Source organism: Leptodactylus fuscus, chromosome 2 (genome assembly GCF_031893055.1).
Source record: "Leptodactylus fuscus isolate aLepFus1 chromosome 2, aLepFus1.hap2, whole genome shotgun sequence".
Lineage (NCBI taxonomy): Eukaryota > Metazoa > Chordata > Amphibia > Anura > Leptodactylidae > Leptodactylus > Leptodactylus fuscus.
In genome coordinates, this window is record NC_134266.1 from 112227492 (window position 1) to 112249651 (window position 22160).

The following is a 22160-nucleotide window of genomic DNA, read 5'->3' on the forward strand; positions in this document are numbered from 1 at the left end:
ATCCTTGGTGAATGTGAATTATTTATTTTCAGTAAATTTGTGCCTACTTTTGTTGGTTTGAAAGTTACATTAAGGCTAAGGTCCCACGTAGCAAGCCACAATCTAAAAGTAAAAAAAGTGACGGAAACGTCCCTATTATACCCATATGGGAAAAGTCAGCATTTCCAGTACAGATATTTTTCTGCAATGTGTGGATGGGATTAGTCAGAAAAACAGTAAAACGCTGCGGCGTTTACATTACGTGGGGCTATGGCCTAAATATAGATAAAAGAACTAGTAAGATTCATCTATTTTTTGTACATTTTTTTTTATCTATATATACATTATTGATTACAGAATGAAATATAATGTTGTCTATAAGAGGAGAAGAGAAAAATTGGTTGTCTTTATTTTAGTAGTCAAAAACAAGGGAGTGTTGGTCATTTCCAACCCTGCTTATGTAACACAATTCCATTATGCAAATTTTTTTTTGTTTTTTTTTAGCTTGTAGATAAATACAGAGTTTACCAAGAAGGACCGTAGTTCTTACTCATTTTTGTTTCTTAACTCTGCTAGTTTGCTAGTGAGGAAACTCCACCTAAAGGGTGTCTCTTCTACATGCTGGGCTTCAATGTGTTCTTCTGGAGGCTCTGCCAGTACTCCTCTTGCTTCAGAACGTTGAACGGTGCTCTGTTGCCACCTACTAGTGAATACATCCCAGAGAGCAGATGAGCTTTTCTGTGGAGTGGTGTCTGAAGAAGGAGTTCTGCAGGAAAGCAATAAATCTTATTAGTTCTCCTTACTATTACCAATGATGACTTACCTAAATCATATCTATTTAAATTGACATTTAGAGTAAGTTCACACAGGGTTTTTTGTTCAGGATTTGGAGGACATATCCGCCTCAAAATCCTGACCAAAAAGACGGCTCCCATCGCCAGGGTCGGACTGGCCCACCGGAGTACCGGGGGATCCCCCGGTGGGCCCCAGCCTGGACTGTTAAGACCTCATTATGGGGCCCTACCGGACCTCCACTGCCTTTTTTTAATAGACAGTGGAGATTCGGTAAGGCGTCTGCCCAGGGCTGCTGCCAGCACCCGGGCAAGTCACTGTGTGAAGATTGAGAGACTCCGTGCTGCAGACTGTGAAGGACCTGTGATGATGTCATATGTGGGCGGGGCTACACGGATCGTATAGAACAGTGTAATGTTACACAGGAAGATGAATCGGCCGGGAACAGACTGATGGAGGAGAGAAGAGACAGCATGTGTAAGTAATAGGGGAGACATGGGGGGGCAGGCTGTGTGAGTAATAGGGGAGACATGGAGGGGCAGGCTGTGTGAGCAAGAAGGGGGGATTGGGGGGGTTCAGGCTCTGGGGGGATGGGCACTGTGATCATATAATACTGTGTGTGTGTGTGGGGGGTCACTGGTAAGCACATAATACTGTATGGGGGTCACTATGGAGCACGTAATACTGTTTGGGGGCCCCTGTGGAGCACATAATAATGTTTGGGGGTCACTATGGAGCATGTAATATTGTTTGGGGGGGTCACTATGGAGCACGTAATACTGTTTGGGGGGTCACTATGGAGCACATAATACTGTTTGGGGGGTCACTATGGAGCACATAATACTGTTTGGGGGGTCACTATGGAGCACGTAATACTGTTTGGGGGGTCACTATGGAGCACTTAATACTGTTTGGGGGGTCACTATGGAGCACATAATACTGTTTGGGGGGTCACTATGGAGCACGTAATACTGTTTGGGGGGCCCCTGTGGAGCACATAATAATGTTTGGGGGTCACTATGGAGCACGTAATATTGTTTGGGGGGTCACTATGGAGCACGTAATACTGTTTGGGGGGTCACTATGGAGCACGTAATACTGTTTGGGGGGTCGCTATGGAGCACGTAATACTGTTTGGGGGGTCACTATGGAGCACGTAATACTGTTTGGGGGGTCACTATGGAGCACATAATACTGTTTGGGGGGTCACTATGGAGCACATAATACTGTTTGGGGGGGTCACTATGGAGCACGTAATACTGTTTGGGGGGTCACTATGGAGCACGTAATACTGTTTGGGGGGTCACTATGGAGCACATAATACTGTTTGGGGGGTCACTATGGAGCACGTAATACTGTTTGGGGGGTCAATATGGAGCACATAATACTGTTTGGGGGGTCACTATGGAGCACGTAATACTGTTTGGGGGTCCCTGTGGAGCACATTATGCTGTCCCAGTATTGCTTACATGTGGGGCGCTGCGCTGCTTGCTCACCGTATTCTTGATAGCTGCAGTTGTGGGTACTAAAGCTGTATCCCTTTCTGGTATCTGAGATATTGCTTTAGCGGCCATAACCGCCACTATCAAGAATTCGCTCTAGTAAGGGGATAGGGGACCATGGACAAAAGTTTGTACCCAGGCCCACAAAACTTTAGTTACACCAATGGCGGCTGCTCTGGGCCCAGGCACCGCCATTAATATACCTTATTTTTAACTAGATGGACTGTGCTGATACACAGACGTCCTGCACTTGGATGTAAAGTGGGTGAATCCGTTCATCAGGATCGCAGGTAGGTGAGTATAACTCTTTTTTTTAGCTTAGGTGTGAGTATTTTAATAGTACAAGGGAGGGGGAAATTATAATTATAAGGAGGGGGCATTATGGACATAAGGGGGGTCACTTATATAAGGGTTATTAGGGGACATTACGAATACAAGGGAAGGTTATATTAGGAGGCATTATGAACATAAGGGGGTGGTCATTGATATTAGGGGTCATTAGGGGTGCAGTATTTGTCAGGGGGAATCAGGAGCATACTATGAGGGGGCAATTAATTGGGCTTTATTAAGACTAAGGCCTCACGTTGCAGACTGCAACAAAATAGCGCTGCAGGAAAAAACGCAGCAGCAAGGCATTGTGTTTTTTTCCCGCAGCGCTTTTCACTTTCTGCTTCCATTACACCTCTAGGGAAACCATCAGTGTTTTCGTAGGTATAATTGATATTCTGGCGATTTCCAAAACCCCAACGGTTTTGGAAATCGCAGCATATTCACTGCACATAATTTTCCACAATGTGTGGATGGGATTTGCTAGAATCCCATTCACATTGCAGGAACTGTCGGGTTTTCCCGTGGTGTTTTCGCCACATGAGGCCCCATCCACACTTTGCGGTAAAATAAGATACATGCTGTAATTTCCAAAGCAGTCTTGGTTTTAGAGTTAGACATTGCAGCATACCTACGGAAATTCTGGCGGTTTCAATATAATTGAAGCAGAAAATACACAGAGGAAAGCTCTGCAAACTTTTCTGTGCAAAGGGCTGCAGGAAGAAATGTGATGCGTCATGGTCGCGTTTTTTACCGTAGTGCTTTTTTGCTGCAGGACACCACGTGGGGCCTTAGGATTAAGGAGTTTTCCAGTTCATTTATATTGATGATCTATCCTCAGAATAAATCATCAATAAGAGATAAGTGACCCCCTGATCAGTTGTATGAAGGGGCCATGGTGCCTCTTTATATCACACGCTGTCTGTTTATAGTGACCGTGTGGTGTAATTACAGCCTTGTCACATAGACGCTTATAGGACGAGGCTGTAGTTACATGACATGGCCACTATGAGATGTATGACACTGTGTAAACAGAGAAGGGGTCACGGTGCTTGCACAGATGCCACGATTCACTCAAACAGCTGATTCATCCCTCATTATTACACCTCAGCCACAGAAAACAAAGAGCAAAAACAAAACAAACAACACACTCGCCTGTCCCCAGCACCCTGTTGTCCTCCGCCTCTGTCTGTTCGGTCTCATGGCAACACCTAATTTCTGGAAATTCTGTACCCAATTCGTCTTAGTGGTCACATGAGGTGCAGGACTCCCAGCAAGAAGGTGCCGGCACGAGACTGAATGGACACTGGCGGAGGACAAGGGGTTGCTGAGGACAGGTGAGTATGCTTTTTTATTTTAAACCTCCCGCCCAGCACATGAGTTGCTCCAATTCCTGGACAATATCTTTAAAGAATTTATCCATGTTTCTAATATTTATGGCCTGTCCTTAGGATAGACCATCAATATTACATCTGTGATGATACAACAGCCAGGACCTCTGCAGATGAGTTTTTTCATTACAGTGCGGCTACAGGTAATGGTGACAATTCTAGGAGCCACGCTGCTCTCTTGCCATACAGGATGTAGCAGTGGGTTTAGGTAGTGCAGTGGTGCACATCGTATGGCAGGCGAGCAGCAGGCTCCTGATATTACCTTTAGCCATCCTGTCTCTGTACAACTCATCTACAGGGGTCCTAGTGGTGGGCCCCTAAAAATAATTCCACTGGTGGGCCCTAGACACCCCAGTCCGACCCTGCCCATCGCAATCAATGGGAGCCAATCAGTCCTTTTTCCAGGAGCCGTTTCTTCCGGCTTATGGAAATAGAAGTGAGATGCTCATTCTTCAGGCCGTTTCACCCCACGATTCTGCCTGAAGAAACTCCCTCCTCCAGACTAGGCCCATTCATTGGGCCTAATCCGGAGCAGAGTGCGGGACTAGATGCCGGTGCAGTGCACCGGCATTGAGTCGCGGCTACTCATTATTTGGCAGCCTCTGTCTCTGGTGTCGGGCCAGAAAACCCTGTATGAACTTACCCTTAGATTGGTTGAACACGTAGTTTACTTGGGTGTGTTGATCACAATGTTTTTTCTTGTGTTTAAAAAGAAAAAGCTGTAACAAGTTATTCAATATTAATTTATGAACAGCCCTACAAACTTTGCTTTTCATGTTTTGCAAGATTTTTTGTTTTTCTTAATTTCCTTTGAGTTTGTTGTTTTTTTTCCTCAAAAACACAGATTTCTCTTGGTCTAGAGACTTTGATCAGAGATTTTCTTATAGACTTCTTCATAAAGAAAAATTAAAAATTATGGCATTTGAAACTTTTTACACACCACTAGTGACAAAAATTGTCGCAAGAGGTGCCAACAGTTTTCAAAAAGGGAGCCTGGGGAGACCCCGGCCTTAATCTGGCGTATATGATGACTGAAATCTATGCCAACTATGAGATAGCTTAGACTTCTGCATCAGCACATGGACTGCTAAAGGATGTGACTAGAGATGTGCGAACACTATTCGAAACAGCTGTTTCGAATAGCACTCTCACATAGAATAAATGAATGGAAGCGGCCCCCGCGTGCCGGCTGCTTCCATTCATTTCTATGTGAGATTAATATTCGAAACGGCTGTTTCGAATAGTGTTCGCTCATCTCTAGATGTGACTAATTTATGACAAGGCCTTGTGATATATTTGACATATTCTCTGCTAGTGCAGGGGTTACCAGCATGGAAGCATTAATATTGATAAATCCCTTTGTTAAAAAAAGCAAAGCAAAATGGTTTCTTTTAAATATGTTTTAAAAAAATGCCAGTGTAAAAACGGGGAAAGGGGGAAATTTAGCATTAAGGGAATTTTTGCTGGAGCCTGGGTAATTGGCACCTAGTTTATCAAATGTCATGCAATGTTTGATAAAGTTGATGCATCAATGTTATACGCACACTATGAGCATATAAAAGTCGCTTTGGAAACTTTTTTATGCCGCTATTCTGGAGGGCAAAGTTTAATGAATTTTCTCTATTGCGCTTCAGAAGGCTTACTGTTCGGTGGACATCTCTGGTCTCTCCTCTTCTCTCTGATCGGCCACTTCTTCATCTTCTTTAGTGAATAATGAGGTTACAGTCCGCCAACCAAATGTTCCTTGAACCTGAAAAGAATATTTATTCTTCAGTACACAAACATACACCAATTTATAATAGATAAACCTGTAATTGCTGGTAATATGTTACACATTCACACCAACATGGCTACTTATTTGTCACCAGAGGTGCAACTTGAAAACTCCTGGGATACCTTCCTTGCCCTACCTCTCCCTACCTACCTTGTGCCATTTAAAATTGGCATATTTTATGTGGCAGAGAGACCTTGAACTTTACCAGGACTCTACAGGTAGCGATTGCTGTCACTACACCACCTATGCCTGCATATTACAATAACTCTGTATTCTTACCAAGACATTTTTTATAATTTTTATCACATACATAAGCTATGTAGTATTTCAAGGATAACCTAAAGAAATAGCACTAAAATTTATTACTGAACTTACAAGACGCACTTGAAAATATACTAAAAATTCACATTCTGAGCTGGATATTTTAGTGAGAAAGATAACATCAGTTAATTTGAAATGCAGTCAATGGCTAGTGGTATTCTGCTATGTCACTGACGCTAGGTTCACACCTGTGTTCTGGTTTACGTTCGGGGGGTCCACTTGGGGACCTTCCAAATGGAAAAATAATCCACTTAAAAGTGCGGTAACCCTCAAAAACCCATGGACCCCATAGACTATAATGGGGCCTGCCAGGTTTCCGCCCAAAAAGGGCAGAACAATGTGGAGAAAGAAGTCCTGCTTGAAAGACTTTTCTCGCTGCATTTTTAAAGCGGAATAGGGAACGGAATCCTCAAGAGACAGGGCGCAGGCGTGAACCTAGACTGAGACAAGTTGGAAATTTACAATAGTATGTCGGGCAGTAAAATCTACCAGATGTGCTTGGAGAAATCTATGACTCTACATTCTGAACAAAAGGCCGTTTTCAGTCATGGTGCTCTGATAAGATTTGTGTTTCAGACATAGCCAGCAAATTAACTCTTTAGGCAGTGCCTAATGATTTCATTCACTCTATGGAGAGCCACAGTACATTTGTCCTCAAAATCAATTGTGGACACAAAATCCACAGAATTGATATTCATTAGAATACTGAGCCATATCAGAAGATACTGTTAGGATGGGCTGGGGCCACCGCTGTGCTACGCAGAGGCGCCCAGTCCACTCTCTGTCCGGTGCAGGGATGGCGCTGATTCTGGTGTAGGGTAGGCCGGAAGCCTCCGCTTGAGTATGCAGAGGTTCCAGTTTCCCCCTAGCTCCGGAATTGGTACTTCCGGGGTCAGGGGGATCGGAGCCTGGCCCGCCACTGGTTATCCGTATTCCTAAGGCATCAGCTCCCCTAGCGACGAGCCTCTCCTGTTACCTGTTCCCTGTCACCCATCACCTGTCTCCTGCCTCCTGTCCCTGGATTCCTTGGATGTGTTTGACCTGGCTTGCTTTACAGATCTCTCCTCCGTGATCCTGATTTGGCACCTTCTTGACCTCCTATGTCTGACCTATTGGCTTTCTCCTGATCTCCCTTTTCGGATCCTGATTTGGCTACTCCGCTAACCTCCTGTGCATGACCCCGCTCTTCCCTCTGCTACCACGTGACCTCCAGTTAACAACACATCTTGCTTGACCACGAATTTGCTCCTTTGGTATCCGCGTGACTTCCCTGGTTTACCTTCCTGCACGCCTGCTTTTTGAATCATCCTGCTCCTCTGGACTTCACTCTAAGGTTAGTGTCTGGGTCTTTCTGGGTCCTCCTACTTGGGGTTCACTGGGTGTGTCTCGCTCTCTGGGCAGTTGAGGACCTGCACTCCAGACTTTTACCAAGTCCAACACCACCATCAGGAGCCCTGGCGAAGGACTCCCGGACTTGGTTCCGCTCCAGTTAGGAGAGCGTAGCACACCCAGGACTGTTTTTGCCTCAGCGCTTGGGGAGTCTAGTTGCCCAGGACTTACAGAGTTATTTGTTGCATCAGGTTCCTACCAGATACATTCTGCATGTCTCATATAAAGTGAAAAGGTAATATGTTCTATTTACTATGGTAAAGGTGAATTTAACATTTTTATAAAACTAAGGCCACACATAGTGAAACATAGCTGAAAAAAGCCACAAAAAATATGTGTTGCATTTTTCATTGAGTTTTTACTGCATTTTTTTCTTTCCCTGTTAAATACAATGTTGGCCTTAATTGTTGGCACCCCTGAAGTATTGAAGTATGAAGTATTTCTCCCAAAAATGATTACACATTTTTAATTCCTTTGTGTGTATTGGAACAACACAATAAAACGGAGAAAAAAAAGTCAAAATGGACTGGACTTAATATTTGGTTGCACACCGTTCAGAAAAAATAACTGAAATAAATCGCTTCCTATAACTATCAGCAAGCTTCTTACACCTCTTAACTGGAGCTTTGGACCCCTCTTCCTTTCCAAACTGGTCCAGGTCTCTCACATTTGAAGGGTGCTTTCTCCCAAAAGCAATGTTAAGATCTCTCCATAGGTGTTCAATGGGATTTATTCCGGACTCATTGCTGGCCACTTCAGAACTCTCCTGCCCTTTGTTTCCTTCCATTTCTGGGAGTATATTTGATATATGTTTGGGGCAGCGCCGCACTTACCATGAGGCGACCTGAAGCAACCGCTTCAGGTGGCGCTATGCCAGGGTCCCGGGGGGGGCCTCATTATTGCTTACCTAAGCCAGTCCAGGCTGGTCCTGGACTGGCTTAGCGTCACCATCTCAGCAGCCTGGCACAGGAAGCGAGCAGTGGAGTGGGGAGGCCCTGTGGATGCAGAGCTGCTCCAGCGGCCTCCCCTCATGCTCAGGCCTCTCCCTGCCTGCTCTCTGCCTGCTAATGCCGCTCCGCCACGCCCCTCGCCCCGCCCCCATTGCTCCGTCACGCCCCTCCGCTCTGCCCCCTCCTCCGGGGAGGCGGGGCGGCTTTCTGTCGTCCGCCTCGGGCGGCAAAAAAGGTAGGTTCACCCCTGGTTTGGGGTCAACGTCCTGCGGAAGGACCCTGCTGGCAGAAGACGGAAAGCTGTCAGACCGAGTCCGGCCATGAGCGCTGGTGAGCGTTGGTTGAGATTTTGCCCTACCCTCTGGTGTGCTATTTAAGTTGGGTTCTGGCAGCATTCCATATCCTGATAGTAAACATTCCCTGATCTGATTACCTATGTTCGTGACCCTTTTGCCTTGACCTTTGACCTTGCCTTTGCCTCCTGATTCCATACTCTACCTGTTCCTGTTAACGACCTCCTCGGCTTGCCTCTACTCCCTGAACTACGCTTTATACTCTGATACCGTTCCTGTTACTGACTCGGCCTGCCTGACGTTCCACTTGGATTTCCCTCTGCACTGCGTCGCCTTTTTGCTGACGAATCGGACCGTACGATTAAGATTTACTCTGCCACCACCAGCTGACAACCTACTTCAGCCTTCTGGATCCCTGGACCAACACCACAACCCGAAACATATGCTGATAAGAGTCTCAGCGTCTGTTTTGTTGTGATTTTGTTAGGGAACCCTGGAACGGGGACACAAGAGACAGTGAGCCCTAAGCTTATGCCCCCCACTCTCCCTTCCTATTGCCAGGCCCTATCCTACGTAATAGGCGGCAACCACGAAGACAGTCCCTCCCTGAGTATGTGACACACAAAACGCAGACAAGACGAACAACAACAATGGGAAGTCAACTTAGCCAAGGGTCAGTAACAGTCGGGCAATACAGTACCAAATCAGAGTCCAAAAAGAGAAGTCAGTGAGGAAAGCCAAAGGTCAAGTATAATAGAGTAATAAGAACAGAAACAGTAAAGAGCAAGTATACGCACGGCAATAACAAGCACTGGTGTGACTGGGAGCCAAGGCTATATAGGGAGGAAGAACCCGCCCATGGAGTTGACAGGACGGCAGGCCGTCAATCACAGGGCAAGGTCAGATTAACCATTAGAGGATCAGAACCAACTGAAGGTGAAGGAGATGGGTGTGGTGGAAAATCAATTACCAAAGAAAAGGCATAGGGCAGTGTTCAGACAGTGCAAAGAGAAACCAACAGAATAAATTACAACCGAACACATCTCCTGCGCCGCAGCGTGCGGCCGGATGATGACGCCAATGCCCGGATGGGCAAAGATGTTACAGATTTGTGGTGCGCTGTGTGTTTGGAGTTTCCTGACCTGTACCGCTCTGCCCAGCAGTGCAGCCAAGTCCATCCCCACCATCTGGGGCTCTGGTGAAAACCATTGTGAGGTTGGAGTTGGTGGGGCCCGGGGGATGCTGAACACATGTCACCATGTTAATCATTTTAATCGGTATAGCTAGTACTGATTCTTACTTTGGCTCTGAAACTGCATCTGCTATCCTAACAAAGGGAATGATGAATTCCCCCCATTGTGTTAGAAAATGAGCATCTTTGTTCTGTTTTTTTGCACTTAAGAAAACAAGAGCTTTCTTAGGATGGTTTCATACATAACGTATTTCTTTTTGAGAAAATTTTGATTCTTTTTTTCTATGTGACTAGATGTTCCATTTAAGTTTACAGTGAAATATTAGGTTGAAGTCTCACGTTGCAAAAAAGCTGCTTTTTCTTGTTGCAGATTTTGCAAATTCTTTAGGCATGGTTCACATCTGCGTTCAATAATCCGTTCGAGGAGTCCACATGGGGACCCCATGAACGGAATACCGAAAGCAAAGGCAACTGGTGAGCTTATGAAAGCACATGGACCCCATAGACTATAATGGGGTCCATGTGCTTTCCAGGCGGTGTCCGCATGGAACATGCAGATAGAAAAGTAGTTCATGATCTACTTTCCTGTCCGCATGACTCATGTGGAAAGCATATGGACCCCATTATAGTCTATGGGGTGTGTTTTCACTGCTCCCCGCTTGCCAATGCATTCGGTATTCCATTTGGGGGGGGGGGGGGGGGTCCATGCAGACTCCCCAAATGGATTACTGAACACAGATGTGAACTGGGCCTTACCTGTAAGTTTTTGGAGTGTGGGAGAAAACTGGAGTACATGGGCAAAACCCACACAAACGTGGGAAGAACATATAAACTCAATGCAGATGTTTTACTTGGTCAGTTTTTCCCCCAAAGCTACACAGATTAAGTTATCTAAGTTTGGGTCAATGCCATTTTTTTCTGAACACAGCATGCTCTGGAATTTTCCTAAAAGGCTTATGAATACAACATGAAAAGTGTCAGATAACCCCTCGTTCACATCTGTGTTTGGATTCCGTTTGGGGGAGTTCGCATGAGGACCCCCCCCCCCCCCCCCGAACAGAATACCGAATGCAACTGCAAGCGGTGTCCCAGTAAAACCACGCGGACCCAATAGACTATAATGGGGTTCGTGTGCTTGCCGCCAGATCTCTGCAGGGATCATGCGGACAAGAAAGTAGTTCACAATCTACTTTCCTGTCCGCATGATTCGTGCGGGCAGTGCGCGGCAAGCACACGAATCCCATTATAGTCTATGGGGTCCGTGTGCTTTTACTGCACAGCTCTTGCAGTTGCGTTCAGTATTCCGTTCTTCGGGTCCCCACGCGGACTCCCCGAACGGAATACCGAACGCAGATGTGAACAAAGGGTAAGAGGTTAGAAATGTGACAAAACAATTGCATTGCAGTATATTGTGCTGAGTGGTCATAAGCCATCAGTGGTAATTATGCAGCGCACCATGCGTCATACTAAAGAGGATAAAGATGGCTTTGAGTCTCAAAAAGGCTTTACAAAAGATGACCAAACAACTGCACATCAATTATTCTACTGTTTAGATCCTATATAATTGGGGAACATTTCAAACCATTGCTCAGTCCAGGCCGCCCAGAAAAATTCTGCCTATGAGCCAAACTAAAGTCCAACAAACACCAGAACTTTTGGAACAATGAGGTCTGGACCGAAGAGGTAAATATGGCATCATTGTTCACCAATAGTATTTCAATAAAAAAAAATTGATACCAGCATATATTATTAAAGGGGTATTCCCACCTCACATACTCAGCAGTCTTCACTCTTGTAAAATCTTCTTTCTTCCTGGTTTCTTGCATCATTTGGTGGGCGGGGTTTCACAGGCAACCTGCCGTTTAGCTCCGCCCCCAAATTCGCGTGTAGCTCTGCCCACCCACATTGGACTATGAAGTACAGGCAGCAGCAACTCCATTCTGTGTTACATACAGACACTGCCTGTCTCTGCCATAATGAACACAATTGAATTAGCTAGCCTGATAACTGGGAGAACAGAAGAAATGAAAGCAGCTCCTCTGAGTGCAGGACCTAGGTCACATGGTGTAGACACAGGAATAGCTAGATACACAGGCTCGCTCCCTGCATTTAGCCCCTCCTCCCTCCCCCCTGAGAGCAGCAGATACATCATTTGACTCAGGAGCAGCTAGGTCAGGGCTGTGGCCACAAAAAATTGAATAAAGTAAGATAGTGGACAGACAAAGCAGTTTTGCTGAAGCAGTGTATTTAGGAAAAGTCTTACATCCACATTAACCAGCAGTATAGATAGGATCCTTGTGATGGGACAACCCCTTTAAAGCATATGGAGTTGTTTTGTTGTATTAAGACCTGAGCAGCATACTGTTATATAATCCTCTAATAATTTATTACTGAACTAGAGATGCTTGAGGATAATATGAGTCCATTCATAGCCATCAAGACTGGAAGTGGACCTTACTACATGACGATGAGTCTAAGCACCTTAACTAGTTCTTGTCTCATGACATATTATTATGTCAGTGGTGGGAACCTGTTTCTGCAAACTGACTAGAGGATGAGGATGTCACAATCAGTCATAACTGCAGAGAGTTCATGTGTTGCCATGGTGAGGTGGGGCCTACTGAAGGCCTCCACATCATCCTCATAAGTATCTCTATAACACTTTAGCAGGTGAAGTCTTATATAGTTATACCTTCACTTTAAATTTGCCAACTTTATTACATTGCAGTGAAGAAGTATTTCAATGTACTAGTGTTTAAGTGTAAATGTAAGGGCTCGTTCACATCTGCGCCTGGTCTCCGTTCATACAGGTTTCCGTTTCCTGCACAATACAGAGCAGGAGAGGGAAACCTGCAGGACTCTTTCATACCCATTCATATGAATTTGAATTCAATAAAGTGAAACAATGATTGATTAATAACCAAAAAGTGAAGTGATTGTGATTTTTGCGATCTTTTCCACTACAAACCAAATGAGCCCGTTCACATGGAGTAAATGCGCTTGTATTTTGGAAAAATACACGTGTGATAAATACACGTGTAAAAAATACACGTGTAAAAATAAGACTCCCATTGACTTCAATGACATTTTTTTACACGCGTAAAAAAACACGTCAAAATACACATCAAAATACACGTGTAAAATGTCTTTCAAGTCAATGGGAGTCTTATTTTTACACGTGTATTTTTTACATGTGTATTTTGCCAAAATACACGAGCGTTTACTCCGTGTGTACGGGCCCTTATTTTATGAGCCCTATATGAGACAGTTTTGACAATATCTGTAAAGTGTTGTGGAATATATTTGCATTATATAAGTCATATAAATAAATATTATTTGTATAAATAGGAATGGATAAATGAAGGCTACTTTCAAATGTAAAATAAATCATATTCCACTTACCTTTTTTGCAAGCTGGGACATATTTATCCCTTCATCTTCAAGTTCTGACTTTTCAGGCTCAATAATCTCGGCTGCGTCACTCTGAAATACATTATTCACATAGCTTTTAGCTTGTCTATTCATATTTTAGTAGAATATTACAATACATAATTTATTAATACTTGAATACGTTCATATTGAAGAGAACCTACTCCAAGGCTGAGGCTCCACGTTGCAGCAAAGCAGCTTCATTTGTTATAGATTTTGTTGCGTTTTTTTTAACCAAAACCAGGAGTGTATTCAGCAAAATGTAGAAGTATAAAGGGGCGTTCACACTGCCATTGGTGTCCATTCAGCAGTGTCTGCGGCTATTGTCCATACAAGATTTTAGCAACGGACACTAGCTGGCCCGTTTGCAATTTTCATTCACTTCGATGGGATTTTATCTTGTCTCCTTTAGTGCCTGTTTACAACCCTGTCCGTTTTTTCAAGCGGACAAAAAAAAAAAAATCGTACATGCAGGACTTTTCTGTCCGTCTGAAAAAACATAAAGTAAGTGTCCTTTTTTTAACATTGAAGTCTATGGGCAACGGACATATAACGGACAAGAACTGATAGCCATCAGTCCGTTATCATAGGTGTCCATTTTTGTTTTTTTTTAAATGGATACCTTCTGAGCGGACACCAACGGTAGTGTGAACCCTACCTAAGAACTTCCTATATATTTCCCATTGCTATGGTAGACAGACTTGGCTTTGGCTCCAAATACCACTGCAAAATCTAACACAAGCTGCTTTTACACAACATAGGCCACAGCCTTAATAAGGTATTCACCTTTTTGGTATGGTTACAACTCTCCCCTCTCAAAATCTGTATTTGCATGACAAAGATGTGTTCAGAGGGAAAACAGCGATCCAAACTACAATACCCTGAATCACTGGAGTCAGGGGAAATGCTTCTACCCTATCTAATGTGCCCTAGACATGCACCCACCCACCTTTAACAGCGCTGCAATCTTCATTATCATTACACACATGACATAATATCATGACCAAGTTTAATAGAATATTTGTAAATGAACCCATTATGATAAGTGATTGTCTCCAAACTGAGCTCCAAAAATGTCTTTTTTTTTGCTAGATGTTTGGGGCCTAATTTTGAGCCAGGTCCTGAGGTCCATTGAGGATCATCTATTTGGTCAGTTGATTAGAGCCACAGAAATCAAACTTGTGCAGCTTTATTTCTGAGTAATATACAAAAGACCAAAAGTTTGGACACACCTTCTCATTCAAAGAGTTTTCTGTATTTTCATGACTATGAAAATTGTAGATTCACACTGAAGGCTTCAAAACTATGAATTAACACATGTGGAATTATATACTTAACAAAAAAGTGTGAAACAACTGAAAATATGTCTTATATTCTAGGTTCTTCAAAGTAGCCACCTTTTGCTTTGATTCCTGCTTTGCACACTCTTGGCATTCTCTTGATGAGCTTCAAGAGGTAGTCACCTGAAATGGTCTTCCAACAGTCTTGAAGGAGTTCCCAGAGATGCTTATCACTTGTTGGCAATTTTGCCTTCACTCTGCGGTCCAGCTCACCCCAAACCATCTCGATTGGGTTCAGGTCTGGTGACTGTGGAGGCCAGGTCATCTGGTGTAGCACCCCATCACTCTTCTTCTTGGTCAAATAGCCCTTACACAGCCTGGAGGTGTGTTTGGTGTCATTGTCCTGTTGAAAAATAAATTATGGTCCGACTAAACGCAAACCGGATGGAATAGCATGCCGCTGCAAGATGCTGTGGTAGCCATGCTGGTTCAATATGTCTTCAATTTTGAATAAATCTCCAACAGTGTCACCAGAAAAGCACCCCCACACCATCACACCTCCTCTTCCATGCCTTCACCAGGCATGTAGAGTCCACCCGTTCACCTTTTCTGCGTCGCACAAAGACACAAAGCACAGATTTCCACTAGTCTAATGTCCATTCCTTGTGTTCTTTAAACCACACAAGTCTCTTCTGCTTGTTGCCTGTCCTTAGCAGTGGTTTTCTAGCAGCTATTTTACCATGAAGGCCTGCTGCACAAAGTCTCTTCTTATCAGTTGTTGTAGAGATGTGTCTGCTGCTAGAACTCTGTGTGGCATTGACCTGGTCTCTAATTTGAGCTGCTGTTAACCTGCAATTTCTGAGGCTGGTGACTCGGATGAACTTATCCTCCGCAGCAGAGGTGACTCTTGGTCTTCCTTTCCTCATGTGAGCCAATTTCTTTGTAGCGCTTGATGGTTTTTGCAACTGCAGTTGGGGACACTTTCAAAGTTTTCCCAATGTTTCGGACTGACTAACCTTAATTTCTTAAAGTAATGATGGCCACTTGTTTTTCTTTACTTAGCTGCTTTTTTCTTGCCATAATACAAATTCTAAAAGTCTATTCATTAGGACTATCAGCCAGTGGCGTAACTAGGAATGGCGGGACCCCGTGGCGAACTTCTGACATGGCCCCCCCCCCCCTTCCTGACCGACACCGAAGACCTTGACCGACTGACCCCCCATCGCATTCCTGCGCACTCTATTATGCCCCATAGTGGCCCCTGCACACAGTATTATGCCCCATAGTGGCCCCAGTACAGTATTATGCCCCATAGTGGCCCCTGCACACACTATTATGCCCATATTGGCCCCAGTACACAATATTATGCCCCATTGTGGCCCCTGCACACACTAATATTGTCTCATAATGAACACCCATGAACTATTATTATACTCTGGGGTCTTTTCAGACCTGGAGTATAACAATTGGAGACCCAGGGGGATACAAACATAAAAAAACACTGTTACCTATCTCCGGCTCCGCTGAAGTCCTTGGTGGTGGTCAGGACGTCACGACACGGGACGCAGGTCCCGGTCAAGTGACGTCAGGGACGTCAGACAACTAGGCTCGATGCCTGTACGGAGCATGGAGAGGTAAGTAACACATTTTTTTTATGTTTGCTTACCTCTCCCGGACCTCCGATCATTATACTCGGGGGTCTGAAAAGAATGTGCCCCAGGGCACCCCAGGGCCTTCTGAGAGACCCAGCTGCTCCACCATCGAGGGCTATCTTGTCTTGCAGCTGGTATCTTCCTCCCAGGTTCCTCCTGGAAATCCTGTTACCTGAGATGTCTGGGAGCCTTCACCGCCGCTCCCACAGGCCTGGCACCAGCAGTACCTGAAGCGTAGATGCCTCTCCTCTCTAATGCCTACACCATGGAGGCCTCACCTGGATAGGCATTCTAAATGAACTGCTTACTTCCACTGTTCACTTCTTTCCCCATGGAAATAGCACTGAACTTGTGGTATTGACTACCCAGGTTTCCCCCTCCATTTCTGTTACCACTAGATCCCCAAGATAACATTTCTGCATATACTCTTTTATACTTTTTTGAGTCCTGAGTAGTTGTTGGGTGCTCCTGCTCTCCACTCACCTCCCCAATATAGGGGTCCCCACCTGTTTTGTTTCCTTCCTGAGAATTCAGTTGGTACTTTTGTTCCTGTTATATGTTACATATAGGTTTGCCCCCAAAGAAAAATTGTAAATAAATGTAATTTAGAATGTTGTAGGGGGGAATGTGGGTCTTATAATTAAAATAGTCATTTATCCTGCACAACCCCTTTAAGAAGGATAGGCAGGCCAGAACCAAGACACCTGTGAACTGCATAAATACTTTTTTCTCCAGCTTAGCAGAACATCTCTCCATCGCGACTCTGTGTCGACTACATTCCAAGTCCAGTGTCTACTACTCTATATACGCCTATGAATATGGTAATAAGACTCATACCTTGCTGGCCAGAATACTTGAAGATCACTATGCTTCTATGACTCCACATAAAGTCCAGTACTCCTCTGGTCATACTCAGCACCACCACGAAGCAAAAGCATCCACCTTTCGGTCTTATTACTCGAAGTTGTACAATTTATCTACCCCACATGACATCTCCTCGACCGGTTACCCAGCCTAGTTACTGTAATATTTGCATGACTGCCATCTGCCCTGACTCCCTAGCTTCACTTAACATCCCTATCACCAATGAAGAGCTATTGGGAGTCTTGAAAGTCCTCTTAAATGGAAAGACACTCAGTCCCAGGCATTCCTAGGCATTTCAAGAAGACTTATCTCCTCATCTCAGAGATCTGTTCAATTGCTTGCTAGAGGGCTCTCTGATCCCACAGCCCATGTTGCATTCCCATATTATTTTAGTTCCCAAGCCTACAAAAGACCCGCAAGATTGCTCTATCTATAGGCCGAACACTTTCCAAAATTCAGGCCTGAAATTGTGCACTAAAATTTTGGCCAACCATAAGAATGCTTGGCTCCCCGTTCTCATTCTCAAGGTTAGGTGGGTTTCTTCCCCTGCCGTCAGGGAGGAGACAACATGAGAATCAATGTGGTCTTGATTGAAGTTGCCAACCACTCCTCCATTCTCACCCTGCTCCTGGATGCAGAAAAGGCCTTTGATTGCCTTGATTGGAAATTTATGCTGGCCACCCTGGTGGAGTATGGAGCCTTTCTTATGGCAATTTGGGCCCTCTACTCAGCCCTCATTCCTCCCTTGCCTCCTTTCCCATTGGCAATGGGACCTGACAGGGATGCCCTCTCTATCCCCTCATATTTGCGCTCTGTATCAAACCTATAGCTATCCCAATTCAGCAGAACCCAGACTTTGCAAGAATTAGTGTACAGAACAGTTTAAGATTTCTCTCTTTGCTGATGGTCTTAACTTTACTTGCCCTCACACCACTTTACCCAACCTACTATGTGCCCTGAGGGCATACCGCTGACTGTACAAAATCAATTCCTTGAATACGGAGGGTCTTCCGAATATATTCTCCACGATACTTTGGCACTCCTTCAGAGCAACTACAAATTTCAATAGAAAACCTGCTTAATCCATTACCTAGAGATCCAAATTATACCTACCTACTCAACTCTATATGCTGAAAGCTTCTGTTGGTTATTTTGTGACCTTAAGGCTCTACTTGAAAAATGGCGTCCTCTCCCAATTTCACATTTAGGCTGAGTGTTGACAATTAAGATGTCTATATTATCAAAACTACTGTATAATTTTGAAATGCTGCCTGACAAACATCATTGTATCCCTAAGTCTGTAATGTTGGTGAGGAGAGGAGATGGGGGCTGGTGGTCCCACATATTCTCCACTATTATTGGGTGACCATTCTGGGTTGCTTCCCCTGCATTTACTAAATGGGTGGAGATCGAAAAATTGTGGCTTGCGCCTATGCTTCCCAGTGTTTTTCTATGGACCTCTTCGCCTCCGCTCCCTCCTTCCCCCTTCTTGCTGGACCCTATTCGGTTCACTAAATCCACCTGGATTACCTGTAGCAAATTGTTTCCTCTTGCCTCTAGATGCTTCACAAAGGTTTCCCTTCTTATATCCCGATCCTCCCAGAGAGTATGACATGCTGCTATGTGCATGGTCAGCCACAGGCCTTTGCAGGCTTGCTGATGTGATTGATCTCGCTATCTTGGAGCCCAAGACTTTTGAATATCTCACCTCCACTTTGGGCTTCTCCAAAGCGGAATGGCTTCACTACCAGCAGGTTACTTATTTTATTCAATAACTCTATGGTGGCATAGGGGACTTGCTCTCAACCCAGTTTGAGAAACATTGCAGGGCAGGCACTTCTACTAAGGGCCTAATCTCAGACATATACCAAATACTTTCCATCCTGATAGGCCGAAATCCTCAGACCCACCGATATATATGTCCTGATGGGGGACAGCTATGAGGACATTGATCTCATCTGACTAACTGCAGATTATCTGGTCTACAGCCTTTTGTGACGTTTTTGGGAATGCTCTGTGATATAGGGATTTTGGGTGGAGGTCTGAGTACTGAAGGATGTTCTCTTTATTCAAGGAGAATTCTTGAGTCCCTGGACCTATCTTTTCCATTTGCCCCCTAGACACCTAGGCAAAAAAAGGCCTCTTCCTTTACCCGTGTACTGCTGCTAAGACCCTTATGGCCAAACACTGGAGAAATTATGCTTCCCCCACAGGTACAGAATTACTATTTCGAAAGAAGAATTTCCATAGCCTGGAGTTCCTGACTGCCTCTTTTAATAATACAGTGGAGAAATTCCAGGCTATCTATACCTGCATAGGTATTGTTGTAAAAAAAAGCGCCAGGAAAGGTGGGAGGGGAATCGAATTTTTACTGCGTTTACCACGTGGTATTTGACCGAGTACACCAATAACTATGCAGGGGAGGTGAAATTTCCAAATATCTTTTTTTTCACATTTTCCGTTTTAAACCATTTTTTCCTGTAACAAAGACAGCAAAACAAACCATAATATTTATTACTCTGATTCTGCCGTTTGTAGAAATTTTGCCATTTCTGGCCATACTGTACAACTTAAAATGCTTGTCCAGAATAAAAAAAAGAAAATTAGGTCAAGGGAGGTGAAAAAAAATCTGTCCTCGATGCCTCCCAGCACAGTCTGGTCCTGTTGCTCGGATGTTTGATTCCAACGGAAGTTCCTGCCACATGTGACTTCTGATGCCAGTTAGTGGCCTTAGCAAAGGACATGCAACGTCACTACCTATGACGTCCCTGGGTCCTTTGCTTAGGCGACTGATTGAAAATACAGGAAGTCACAGCCAGCAAGGACATCGGGGCAGCAGGACTGGACTGTGCTTGGAGGCACCTAGGACAGAAGAGTATGTTCTGTCTTGTTTTTTTTTTCACATCCCCGGCTTAATTTAAAAAATATAAATTATCCTGGACAACCTCTTTAACTCAAAGATGAAAGAGCACTTTATGGATTTTGGTGCACTGATTTCATTAGCATCGTTTTTAGACACCATGTTACATGTGCAGAGCCCTTGATGTACCATAATAGTGGAAACCCATTAATAGTGATCCAATTTTGGAAACAAGACCACTGTAGTAATTCATCTGTGGGTGAAATCACCATTTTGAACCCACAAGCTTTTCACTGAACTTATTTACATTTCTACATCGATTTGAAATTTTTTTATTTTTTTCCAATGATATTTACTTTTTGATATTCTTTTCCCCCTTTTTTACAAGTAATAAAGTACCCCATCTTGTTACATAATTTCGCTCAAGTATGGCAATTTGTGGTTAATAAAATGCTGTTTGGCTGGAGAGGGGTGTTCAAAAGACAAAAAAATTTGTCTTTTGGAGCTCTGATTTTATTCCAATGGTTTTAGGGTGTCATGACAAACATCCAAGAGTGACCCCATTTTAAAAATGTCACCCTTATGGCATTCACCTAGGAGTATAATGATTGATTTGACCACATTGGTGTTTCCAAATAGTACTACACTGCAGATGGTGCAGAGTGGGAATTGAAATTTTCTAAACATATATGCATTTCCCTACATGTGGCTGTTATATGATGCCAGAAGGGAAAGACCACCACTTAGACTACTGGACCATGGACATAGTTGGAATGCTTATCTTGGGCCAGGTCATGTATACATGGCATCTGAGGTACCAGTACAGTTGAGACCCCGATAAGTGACCCCATTTTTAAACTTCACCTTGAGTGCTAAATATCTACTTGCAGCGATGTACTATGATGGAATGGAGTGGGAAGGGGATAAGTATAGTTACGACTAAATACCATATTAGTACAGTGCTGCAGTTTAGAAGGCACCGAAAATGAAATCCTTTCTCATTTCAAGTGTATATAAAGGAGACAACAAAATTACATATTAGGTATTGCCACATGTGTAAAAGTCCAAACTGTCAAAATATAATATTACTGCAAATAGAAATATTTATTGATTATTTGGTCAACACAACTTCCACAAAAAAGGTCATACCTGTCAGAAAATGCTTAAAAAAAACAATAAAAGAAAATGATGTTCCCAAATTCTTTATTTCACAAAAACCTATATCAATATGGTATTGCCATAATCATAATGGATTGCAGAAAAAAAGTTACCAAGTGAATGCAGAGCAAAACAACATATAATTGCAGGGTTTTTTTTTTGGTTTTTTTTTTACTTATAACCCTTCAAGAATTAATAAAAGGTAAAACAAAAATGGACCCTAAAATTACATCTATAAATACAACAACAAATATAACAGTTATGAATTTTGGAATGTGAAGATGGAAATAAGGTATTAAACCACCTTAGCTAGTTCTTGCTTTAATCCTTATAGTGCTTACCTCTTCAAGTGCTTCACCATCTTGCTCTGCATTGAATGTCTGCAGTACTTTAGTTTTATAAACTTTCCAGAAGCTTTGGCTCATGGTAGAAAATAAAGGGAAAGATGTAGGTGAGAAGGACTGTTTGTGATATCTGGTAATAAAGCACACGTGGATACGACCTTTTTGTACTCAGTAAAATCTGCTTCCCAGTGAAGAGCGTTTGCAATATGCAGAACAGATCCTGGTTTGATGTTCATCCAGATTTGCACACTAAATGACCAGTGGTCTTCAATTATGCACTAAGTCTTCCAACTTGTAGTATCTACTGCTAGACTAGCGGAGTATCTAATGGTGTGCAAATTTAATTTGGGTTTGCATAGGATCTCACAATATGCAAAGCATCTCAGGTGCACAGCTCTTTGGCCTCATTGGTTCTGACACTCCAGGGTTTTGTGACCTCATTAAAGTTGCAGGAAGTTCTTCATACAGGGGAAATTTAATAGGTGACATGTGAAAGGCTGAACTAATGCAGTAGCAGACAGAGGGAATATGATTAGCTCTGACATTCTATGTCAAGAAGCCTCACATGCACCCAGTATCTTCCTAAGTGCATAACATACTTGTCAGTAAAGACTATTTCAAGTTGCATTTTGCAGCTTTTGTACCGCTCAGTGTAAGGATCTG

At 43.7% G+C, this 22160-nt stretch overlaps 1 protein-coding gene across 1 annotated transcript; it reads right to left on the reverse strand.

Moving 5' to 3' along the window:
* Window positions 1-504: 504 nt before the first annotated feature.
* On the reverse strand, window positions 505-21820 carry C2H1orf232 (chromosome 2 C1orf232 homolog). Its single transcript, XM_075264403.1, has 4 exons — window positions 21495-21820; window positions 13313-13393; window positions 5635-5741; window positions 505-745 (listed from the first exon to the last, which is right to left on the reverse strand). Exons 1-4 carry the CDS (start codon window positions 21576-21578, stop codon window positions 526-528), a joined length of 492 nt encoding a protein of 163 aa, XP_075120504.1. The 5' UTR covers window positions 21579-21820; the 3' UTR covers window positions 505-525.
* Window positions 21821-22160: the final 340 nt, after the last annotated feature.

Bases quoted from the DNA above. Each gene is read 5' to 3' on its own strand.
- C2H1orf232 (XM_075264403.1), bottom strand. From the start codon at position 21,578: ATGAGCCAAAGCTTCTGGAAAGTTTATAAAACTAAAGTACTGCAGACA. The intron at 13,394-21,494 runs GTAAGCACTATA...AATGTATTTCAG, and splicing joins ATGGTGAAGCACTTGAAGAG to AGTGACGCAGCCGAGATTAT. The intron at 746-5,634 runs GTAAGCCTTCTG...GCTTTCCTGCAG, and splicing joins CCAGAGATGTCCACCGAACA to AACTCCTTCTTCAGACACCA.